Below are 11,375 nucleotides of genomic sequence, written 5' to 3' on the forward strand. Positions count from 1 at the left end.
CTATGCAAATTTTGGGATCAACTTGTCAATTTCTACACAAAATCCTGTTGTGATTTTAATAGGGTTTACATTGAGACTATACATCAATTTTGGGAAACTTGCCATCCTGACAATATTGAGAATTCAATCCATGAACATGGATTCTATCTCTGTTTATTAAGATCTTTATATTCTCTCATCAATGATGTATAGATTTCAGTGCAGAGAAATGTTTCACATCTTTGGTTAGATTTATTTCTGAGTATTTAATATTTTTGTTGCTATTGTATATGTTTTAAAATATTCATTTCCTTATTGTTTATTACTAGTATCCTAATATATAAAAAGCTAAGGGCCAACATGACCTAACTGACCAAATGGAAGACTGAACAGCAGAGGGTCTGTAGCGGGGATGGGGGAGGGGTCACAGAGGACGCCTCTCCACATGTCTGATCCGGGGGTCTGGTTCAAGTCCCAGATTGTGAGTGGGTGAGTGAGAATGACATAGGCTAAGGGACCAGCAGGAGGTTAATGGGGGTGGAGTCAATCTTGGATGAGCAGGGAGGTGAGCCTGAGCAGAGGGCAGAGCCCTGGCCAGAGTCCTGGCCAGGAGGCCCATGGTATGGGTAAGGCAGCCATAGAAGGGATTTGTCCTGGAAATGACATGGGACTTTGGCATCGTAGAAAGAATAGGGTGGAGGACAGCTTGGTTGGAACTTGCCCAGAGGCAGAAGACCAGGTAGGAGGCACTGCCAATAAGAGTGGCGGTGGTCTGAGTTCCAGTCCCAATGCTGCTCCCCAGAGGACATTGGAGCTGGAAGGTACCTTCACAGCCACTCAATTCCCATTCTCTTTACAGGTAAGAAATCAAGGCCAGGGAGGCCTGGTTCAAGTGCAGGGGGTCCGCAGCAGGGGCGGGGCTGTGGCAGATGCCTCTCTGCATGCTTGCGCTGGGGTCCGGTTCAAGTCCTGGATTGTACTAATTTTCTTTCATCTCTGACACTTCTATTATAGAGAAAGGGCAAATAACAATATTAAAATACTTCCTCTAATTAATTCCCTTTTAATGTGCACAAATTTTGTGCACCAGGCCACTAGTATAGAAATAAAATTGAATTTTGTATATTTATTATGTATAATTGATGTTTGTAAACTATTAATTCTTCTATACTTTTATGGATTCTTTGGGGATTTTCATATATAAGATCATGTTATCTGCAAATAAAGACAGTTTACTTCATTTTCAATCAGGATGTCTTCAATTTTATTTATTTGCTTATTTATTTATTTATTTATTTATTTATTTATTTATTTATTTCTCACTACACTGGCTACAACATCCAATTCAATGTTGAATAGAAATGATGAAACAAGAGATTCTTGCCTCTTTCCTCATTGAAAAGAAAAAACATTCAGCATTTCACCATTAAGTATGATGTTAAGCTGTGGGTTTATTTTGTTTTATTTTTGTAGCTGCACCTTATCAATTTTAGTATGTATTCCATTCCTAGATTGTTGAGACCTTTTATCATGAATGGGTGCTGGATTTTGGAAAATGCTTTTTTTTCCTTTTGGTTAATATAATTAATATGATAAATTATATTCATTAATTTTCAAATGTTAAATCAACCTAACATCACTGGAATGAATCTCACTTGGACATGGCTATAATTCATTTTATATATTGCTGAATTTGGGTTGCTAATATTTTCTTTTTTTTATGATTCTAGGATATATTAAGTCATACATGCAAAACATACTGCTAACTGCATTAGCAAAAGATCAATGTAAAAACACTCCACAAGTCTGCAAATGTCAATTTAAAAAATGTTGTTCTAGTGGTTAAAAGGTCCAATTATGTGTTCTTGCCAGTGGGTAAGCTGTACAGAACGTCGTTAGCACAAACACAAGGACACAACCTCCCACCCAAAAGAACATGGTTAGGCAGAGCAACAGGAAGTGTGACCAAACAAGGAGGCAGAGGGGCCAGCAGGGGCCAAGGTACAGTGCTAGGATCTGGCAAGACAGTGGTGGTAAGAAGGCTTGTAGTTTAAGAATATCTAAAATACTTAAAAAACTGTAGAAATGCAACACGTGATTTTTACATCTAGTTACTAGAAAACTAAGGAAAGCACTTATTAGCTTTGAATGAAAGAATGTGAAAACAGGAATGCACTTTACTAATCTGCAAAAAAACTAATGCATTATCAAGAAAGATTTTATACAAGGAGGCATATTGCTCATTGAGAAGGGGGTCTATAAGAAAAGCACTAAGTTAACAACTATGGGAATGACCAGTTCCAAGATGAATTAAAGGCCCAATTGTGGGAGGGATTACAGATTTAAGAAAAAGGAAAATCTTAAGAAAACACTTACTGATTAATACCAACTTTCACCATTGATTGCATTTGACAGAAACTAGCTTTTCAAATCTTACCCGTGACACTTTTATTCACTTTGTTACACGTACAATGTAGTGTAAATTAATCTCCACTTCATATTTTGTCAAATACTGTCTTCATCCTTTGATCACATCAAGTGTTTCTCACACTCCACCCCAGTGTGCCCACGAGAGCAGAATACTTCATGAGAGGAACACGCGAGGAAGGGTTCTGTTCACGATCTCAGCGAAAGCTAACATTCGAATTGTTTAAAATCTCACTATGAGGAGGAAAAATGGCGGCAGAATAGACAGACGTGTTCCAAGCCTTGTCCCGGAGCAGAAAGAAAGAACAGCTGAGGGTCGCACGAGGAGTGTTTGTTGGCAAGTTAAGAGACAGCTAAACTCCAGAAGAAGGTGGGGGACTGCTAGACAAGGTTCCCCTGACCTGGCAGCCCCCACTGTGGCTGAGTCCCCTCCCGGAGCTACGGGCTCTGACGAGGAGACTGCACCATCTTGAACGGGAAAGTGGAGCTTAGCGGGAGCCTGAGAATCCACAACTACGGCACCCACCGAACAGCTGCGAGCCCCAGAACACCGGTTCCCAATTGGCAAAAACACGCGGATTCAGAGGAGCTCTACACTCCACCACGGAAAGGTCAGATTTCGCCTGGGATAAGGTGAAGTCTCTGGTCCCAGCGCAAGAGAGGAACGCGCTTTTTGCGGGAGCTGGAGGACCAGGGAAGTCTGTGCCTAGAAAAATCCATGGCTGTTGGGGCTGGCGTGATCTGTGAATGTGGAAAGGGGTCCTCAGAGCTGCTAACAGAAGGGATCTCTAAAAAGCAACCCATTTTGATCTGACGTGCAGGGACACCCTAAGAATTTCAAAGGTGTGCCGGCTGCTTAGACTTGCGTGCAGACCCATTGTTCGCACACTTGGGCTTTTTCCTCTTCAAATCCTTGCTTCTGATTACTAAGCCCAATACATAGGATCATCCAGTTGGGGACACCCTGGGAGACTGCAGGGGAAAGTTGTTTTTCTGGAACCTGGGGATCGGAGTGGGGAGTGACCATCGGAGAGCCAGCTCTGAGGCAGCCCACTCCCACAAACCGGTAGTGAGTGCCACAGGGAAAGAAGGCTCTAACACTGCCTAGAGAGGCCATAGATAAACCCAGAAGTCAATCCAGAAACACTGCCACCCAGGGGCTGAATCACAAATTGACTCTTGTGTAATCAAAAATAAAGGAATACGAAAAATTAAGACACACCACCTGCTTAAAATCAGGACTGGCTTACAACACTGAGGATCAGTGGAACGCAGGGATCTGCAATACTGTCCAGACTGAGAAACAGGCATGCCAAACAGAACAACAGTGGAAGTGAATGAACTTCACTACTCCACATTTTATTTTTATTTATTTTTTTATTTTCATTTTTTGCATCTTTTACTCAAGAAACTATTTCTTTTTCTTTTTTCCTCACTTGATTTTACCTTTTTAATTATTACATTTTTATTTTCAATCAGTATTATTACTACTGCTATTATATATTTTTTTAAGTGTCATTTTATTTTCTCTTCATTTTACTTTGGGATTAGTGTTCTACATTCTATTTTCATCTTTCCTTTAGCATCATTTAACTCTATCTCAACTCTACCTTTATGACATCACTCTCTTCCTAACCTTCCCCTTTTTGGTGTCCTGTTTATCTTACCCCTTTCCTGCTTTAGATTTTCCCTTTTCTTTCTGTTTACTGCCTGTTAAAATTTCACCCTACTTACATATCTAATCTCCAATCCCCTGCTCCAAGTGCATACACACCTCTCTCTTCGCTGTCTTAACTATCCAAAAAATTGTTTTTCTCTCTGTCCTTTTGTTCTTGTTTGCTTGAATGTTGATTATATCGAATTTTTATGCTTTTTCGTGAGATTGTTTTGCGTATTCTACTTTTGTTTGTTTATTTTTTTGTTTCTTTTGTGCTTCTGTTTTCCCTTGCCTCACTCAATATTAGTTGGTGTTGTAGTTTGTATTAATCTCCAGGTACTTATTGCTGGCATTTGCGGGGATTAGTGATTGTTCTATTGGAGTTTCATCCCCATATATAGAGTTTGTTCCCCTTTCTCTCTTAGTATCTTTCTTGTCTCTCTTACTTTTTTTTTCCTTTTCCCAATTTCATTTTGACACTCCTTTTTTTCCCTTTCTTTCTTTTTCCTCTTCTTCTTTCCCTCCTATCCCCCAATTTGCCTTTCTCTGGTGGTCACCTTTATTGGAGGTTATTAATATTGTGAATACATTTCTGTTCAGTGCCTTGTGTGTTGTACGTGGTAGTGCTGTATTTTGTGCCTTTAAATCAATGCAGGAGAGAGAGAACTGCATAACCAGATATCCAGAGAAGAGAGACCATGGGGAGACAAAGAAACTGCCTGCATATGAAAGAAAAGCAGGCATCACCAGAAAAGGAAGTAAACGAAATGGAGGCAAGCAACCTTCCAGAGAAAGAATTCAGAGAAATGGTCAAAAGGTGGCTGAAAAGAATGGAAGACAAATTTGACAATATGAGCAAGAACCAAGAGGAAATGAAGAAGAACCAAGAACAAATGAAAAATGACATCGCTGCTATAAGAACTCAATAGAAAGCATCAAGAGTAGACTAGAAGAAACAGAGGACCTCATCAGTGAGCTAGAAGACAAGATGGGAAAAAATACGCAAGTAGAGCAACTTCTAGAAAAAAAAAATTAAAAGGCAGGAGGAGAGCCTAAGGGAACTTTGGGACAGCATGAAACAAAACAACATCCGCATAATAGGGGTTCCAGAAGGAAAGGAAGCTGAGCAAGGAATAGAAAACCTGTTTGAAGAAATAATGACAGAAAATTTCTTTGATATAGGGAAGAAAAAACCCACACAAATCCAAGAAGTTCACAGAGACCCAAGCAACATGAACCCCAAAAGACCGACGCCAAGGCACATTATAATTAAATTGGCAAACACCAACAACAAAGTAAGAATCTTAAAAGCGGCAAGAGAGAGACAGAAAGTTACATACAAAGGAACCCCCATCAGACTAGCAACTGATTTCTCAACAGAAACTCATCAGGCCAGAAGGGAATGGAATGAAATATACAAAGTCATGCAAAGGAAGGGTCTGAATCCAAGAATACCTTACCCAGCAAGGCTATCAATGAAAATTGAGGGTGAAATTAGGAGCTTCACAGAGAAAAAAGGACTAAGGGAATTTATTACCACCCAACCAGCAATGCAAGAAATGTTAACGGGTCTGCTGTAAAAAAAAGAAATAGGAAGCAAAGAAGAAACACAGGGGTAAAGAATAAAAATGGCATCAAATAAGTACCTATCAATAATAACTTTAAATGTAAATGGATTAAATGCCCCAATCAAAAGACATAGGGTAATGGATTGGATAAAAAAACAAGACCCATATATCTGCTGTCTACAAGAAACCCACCTCAGAAAAAAAGTTGCACACAGACTTAGGGTAAAGGGATGGAAAAAGGTTTTCCAGACAAATGGAACTGAAAAAGAAGCAGGTGTAGCAATACTTATATCTGACAAATTAGATCTCAAAGTGAAGGACATAACAAGAGATAAGGAAAACCACTTCATAATAAAGAGGGAGCAATCCAACAAGAAGAAATAACTCTGGTAAACATATATGCACCCAATACAGGAGCACCCAAATACATAAAAAAAAACTCCTGGAGGATATCAAGGGAGAGATTGACAGCAATACAATCATAGTAGGAGACTTTAATACCCCACTATCACCATTGGACATCTCCTCTAAACAAAAAATCAGCAAAGAAACATCAATCCTAAATGACTCACTAGACCAGATGGAATTAATTGACATCTTCAGAACATTTCACCCCAAACCCACAGAATATACATTCTTCTCAAGTGCACATGGGTCATTTTCAAAGATAGACCATATGTTGGGACATAGACAAACTCTCTTCAAATTCAAGAAGATAGAAATCATATCAAGCATCTTCTCAGACCAGAGTGGCATAAAACTGGAAATCAACTACAATAAAAACAACCCAAAGAAATCAAACACATGGAGACTAAACAGCATGCTATTAAACAATGACTGGGTCACCAGAGAGATCAAGGAAGAAATAAAAAACATCATGGCAACAAATGACAATGAAAACACTACAATCCAAAATCTATGAGACACAGCAAAAGCAGTCTTGAGAGGTAAGTTCATAGCTCCACAAGCCTACTGCAAAAAACAAGAAACAATGGTAATAAATTACCTAACCCTACAACTCAAAGAGTTAGAAAAAGAGCAACAAGAAAAGCCCAGTGTAAGCAGAAGGAAGGAAATAATAAAGATCATAGCATAAATAAACAACATAGAGACCAAAGAAACAATACAAAAGATCAACAAAACCAAGATCTGGTTCTTTGAAAGGATAAACAAGATTGATGAACCTCTAGCCAGGCTCACCAAGAAGCAAAGAGAGAGGACCCAAATAAAGAAAATCAGAAATGGAAGAGGTGAAATAACAAAAGATCCCGCCAAAATACAAAGGATTGTTAAAAAATACTACGAGCAACTCTATTCCAACAAACTGGACAACCTGGAGGAAATGGACATATTCCTAGAAAAATATAACCTTCCAAAACTCAATCAGGGAGAATCTAAACAGCTCAATATGCCAGTAACTATGGAAGAAATTGAAGCAGTCATCAAAAAGCTTCTGGCAAACAAAAGCCCGGGGCCAGACGGCTTCACAGGAGAGTTTTACCAAACATTCAAGGAAGAAATAAAACCTATCCTCCTCAGACTATTCCAAAAAATTCAAGAGGAAGGAACACTTCCAAGCTCCTTCTATGATGCCAGCATCACCCTAATACCAAAACCAGATAAAGACAACACAATGAAGGAGAATTACAGGCCAATATCCCTCATGAACGTAAATGCCAAAATCCTCAACAAAATTCTAGCAAATCGGATCCAGCAGTACATCAGAAAGATCATACACCATGACCAAGTAGGGTTTATCCTAGGAATGCAAGGATGCTACTATATCCGCAAATCAATAAATGTGATACATCACATAAGCAAAGTGAGAGATGGAAATCACATAGTCATATCAATTGATGCAGAAAAAGCATTTGAAAAAATCCAACACCCTTTCTTGATAAAAACTCTCAACAAGGTGGGAATAGAAGGATCATACCTCAACATAATAAAAGCTATATATGATAAAGCCACAGCTATGTCATACTCAATGTGCAAAAACTAAAATCATTTCCCCTAAGAACAGGAACAGGACAGGGATGCCCACTCTCACCACTCCTGTTTGACATAGTACTGGAAGTATTAGCCATTGCAATTAGACAAGAAGAAGAAATAAAAGGCATCCAAATTGGAAAAGTAGAAGTAAAGCTGTCCTTATTTGCAGATGACATGATATTGTACATAAAAAACCTGAAAGATTCCATCAAAAAACTAACAGACTTAATAAATGAATTCGGCAATGTAGCAGGATACAAAATTAACTCCAAGAAATCTATGGCATTTCTCTACACCAATAGTGAACTTACAGAAAGAGAGACTAAAAAAGCAATCCCATTTACCATCGCACCAAAAAAATTAAGATACTTAGGAATAAACCTAACCAAGGAGGTAAAAGACCTATATGCGGAAAACTACAGGACACTGAAAAAAGAGATAGAGGAATATGTAAACAGATGGAAGAACATACCATGTTCATGGATTGGTAGAATCAACATCATTAAAATGTCCATACTACCCAAAGCAATCTATAGATTGAATGCAATCCCCATTAAAATACCAACGGCATATTTCACAGACTTAGAAAGAACTCTCCAAAAATTCATCTGGGATAAAAAAACACCCCGAATAGCCACAGAAATCCTGAGAAAGAAGAATAAAGTAGGAAGGATCTCAATACCAGATTTCAAGCTGTATTACAAAGCCACTGTCCTCAAAACAGCCTGGTACTGGCACAAGAACAGACATATAGATCAATGGAATAGAATAGAGAATCCAGATATCGACCCAAACCATTATGCGCAATTAATATTTGACAAAGGAGGCATGAATATACAATGGAGTCAAGACAGTCTGTTCAATAAATGGTGTTGGGAAAATTGGACAGATACATGAAAAAAAAAAATGAAACTAGGTCACCAACTTACACCGTACACAAAAATAAACTCAAAATGGATACAGAAGTTAAATATAAGATGGGAAACTATAAAAATACTAGAGGAATCCACAGGCAGCAAAATCTCAGACATATGCCGAAAGAACTTCTTCACTGATACTGCCCCTAGGGCAATGGAAGCCAAAGAGAACATAAACAAATGGGACTACATCAAAATAGAAAGCTTTTGCACAGCAAAAGAAACCATCAACAAAACAACAAGAAACCCCACTGTATGGGAGAACATATTTTCAGATGTTGTCACTGACAAAGGGTTAATCTCCAACATCTACAGGCATCTTATACAACTTAATAAAAGGAAGATAAATGATCCAATAAAAAAATGGGCAATGTACCCAAATAGAATCTTTTTTAAAGGAGACAGAAGGAAGGCTAAGAGACACATGAAAACATGCTCAAAGTCACTAATTATCCGAGAGATGCAAATCAAAACGACAATGCGATACCATCTCACACCTGTCAGAATGGCTATCATCAACAAATCAACAAACGACAAGTGTTGGCGAGGATGCGGAGAAAAAGGAACCCTCGTGCACTGCTGGTGGGAATGCAGACTGGTGCAGCCACTGTGGAGAACAGTATGGAGTTTCCTCAAAAAACTGAAAATGGAACTCCCATTTGACCCAGTAATCCCACTCCTAGGAATATATCCTAAGAAACTAGAAACACCAATCAGAAAGGATATATGCACCCCTATGTTCATAACAGCACAATTTACAATAGCTAAGATTTGGAAACAGCCTAGGTGCCCGTCAGCAGATGACTGGATCAGAAAACTATGGTACATCTACACAATGGAATACTATGCTGCCATAAAAAAGAAGGAATTATTACCATTTGTAGGCATCTGGATGGAATTAGAGAACATTATGCTAAGTGAAATAAGCCAGTCAATGAAAGAAAAATACCACATGATCTCACTCATTTGGGGATAATGAAAAACATTATAAACTGATGAACAAAAAGATAGATACAGAGGCAGTAAAGCATCAAACAGACTGTCAAATTACAGTGGGAAGGTTATGGAGAGGTGGGGGAGATAAGAGATCAACTGAAGGACTTATATGCATGCATATAAGAATAACCAACAGATGCAAAACATTGGGAGGTGAGGGCATGTATGGGAGTGGGGTGGGGGGGCAATGGTAAGATATGTACACATATAATACCTTAATAAAAAATAAAATAAAATCTCACTACTAAATAAAGACCAATCCAAAGAGATGAGTTGAAGTACAGTATAATATTAGGTAGGGAACATGGGTTGATAAATTATGAATGGCAACATTTTATAAAGAAGGCCGCATGTGAAACTCATTAGTAAGTGTCTGCCTTCCCTAACTTCAGAGGCTAGTCTTCTGCAAGACAAAGGCCTTTAAACAATTTAGTGCTTAGTGTTCTTAGCACAACAATGCAACTTAGTTCACAAGGAATTTTGGCAACTCTTTATCTGAGCAAGAATAGGAGCCTTTGAAAAATAAGGCTTTAAGAAAGCTTGTCATTTTAGGGCTAAATTTTAATAGAATGTGAAAGTTTCAATCCTTACACTTATTTATTTAAATAAAACCTAAAAATTACTGATTGGTTAAAAATGGTTTTATGGAAAAGCTAATTTGTAACAAAAACTTAACATTGAGTGCAAAGGCTTCATCGTTTTTGAGCAAAGCATACAAAGGTTCACAGGGGCCAGGGCTGTGGGGAGAGGCCCAGACGTTTAAAACAGAAGGAATTTTCTCTTCCTCTTCTTGACGGGGTGGCGGACAGAGAACCGCTCAGATAGCTTCGTCGAACACTGTCTTGAGGCCTTGCTGGGTGAGCGCTGAGCACTCCAGGTATTTTACAGCACGGATCTCCTTGGCCATGGCTAAGCCCTGCAGGTAGGAGATGGGTGTCAGCTTCTTCTCCTTCAGTTTCTCAATCATGTCTTTATCATCCCTAAGATCAAGCTTGGTCCCCACCAGGAAGATTGGCGTGTTGGGACAATGGTGTCGAACTTCAGGGGACCACTTCGCACGAAAATTCGCAAATGATGTAGGTCTCACAAGAGAGAAGCAAATTAAGAATATGTCTGTCTGCGGATAGGAGAGGGGACATAATCTGTCATAATCTTCTTGTCCAGCAGTATCCCATAAGCGCAGATTCACTGGTTTTCCATCTACCATAACATTGGCAGAATAGTTGTCAAAGACAGTGGGGATATATTCTCCAGGAAATGCATTGGCAGCATAACTGATCAGTAGGCAAGTTTTACCTACAGCTCTGTCTCCCACCACCACACACTTGATGGCCTGCATCTGGGCCACTCGGGAGGCTGCGGCAGTGGCGGCCAGGCAATGAGAAGGGAAGCGGTGGGCTCAGCGTGGTGGGCGTGTGTCTGCAGGCGGCGGGGCGTGGGTTACCAGGGCTTCTGTCCATGCCACCTCACCCTCCTCCAACAGGAAGCCAAAGCCCAGCAGCGGCCACCAACCAAAGCTGGGGAAAACTGCCGCTAATATTTTCTTAAAGGTTGTGCCTGTGGGCTCGAGAAACCAAGATGGCAGCATAGGTAAATACCAGAACTGCTGCCTCGCACAACAATTTCAAAACTACAACTAAAAGACAAAACGTACATCATCCAGAACCACAGGAAGGCTGGCTGAGTGGAAATTCTACAACTAGAAGGAAAGAGAAAAGCACACTGAGATTCACAGGAGCTGTGGAAGTGCAGAGGTACGGAGGGCTGGCAACTGAGTACGTGGCTGGCTTTCTCAAGCAGGAGGGAGACAAAAGCTCCCGACTGCTCTGAACTCCAGTT

General features: G+C 39.7%; 1 protein-coding gene across 1 annotated transcript; it reads right to left on the reverse strand.

Annotated features, from left to right (window-relative positions):
• Positions 1 to 10,353: 10,353 nt before the first annotated feature.
• On the reverse strand, positions 10,354 to 10,875 carry LOC308239383 (ras-related C3 botulinum toxin substrate 1-like; the record flags this gene model as incomplete). Its single annotated transcript, XM_080652211.1, has 1 exon — positions 10,354 to 10,875. The coding sequence occupies one exon, from the start codon at positions 10,873 to 10,875 to the stop codon at positions 10,354 to 10,356; it is 522 nt and encodes a 173-aa protein (XP_080508337.1).
• Between the last annotated feature and the right edge of the window lie 500 nt (positions 10,876 to 11,375).

The sequence above is a fragment of the Plecotus auritus genome, assembly GCF_963455305.1.
Source record: "Plecotus auritus genome assembly, chromosome: X".
In the NCBI taxonomy this organism is placed as follows: Eukaryota; Metazoa; Chordata; class Mammalia; order Chiroptera; family Vespertilionidae; genus Plecotus; species Plecotus auritus.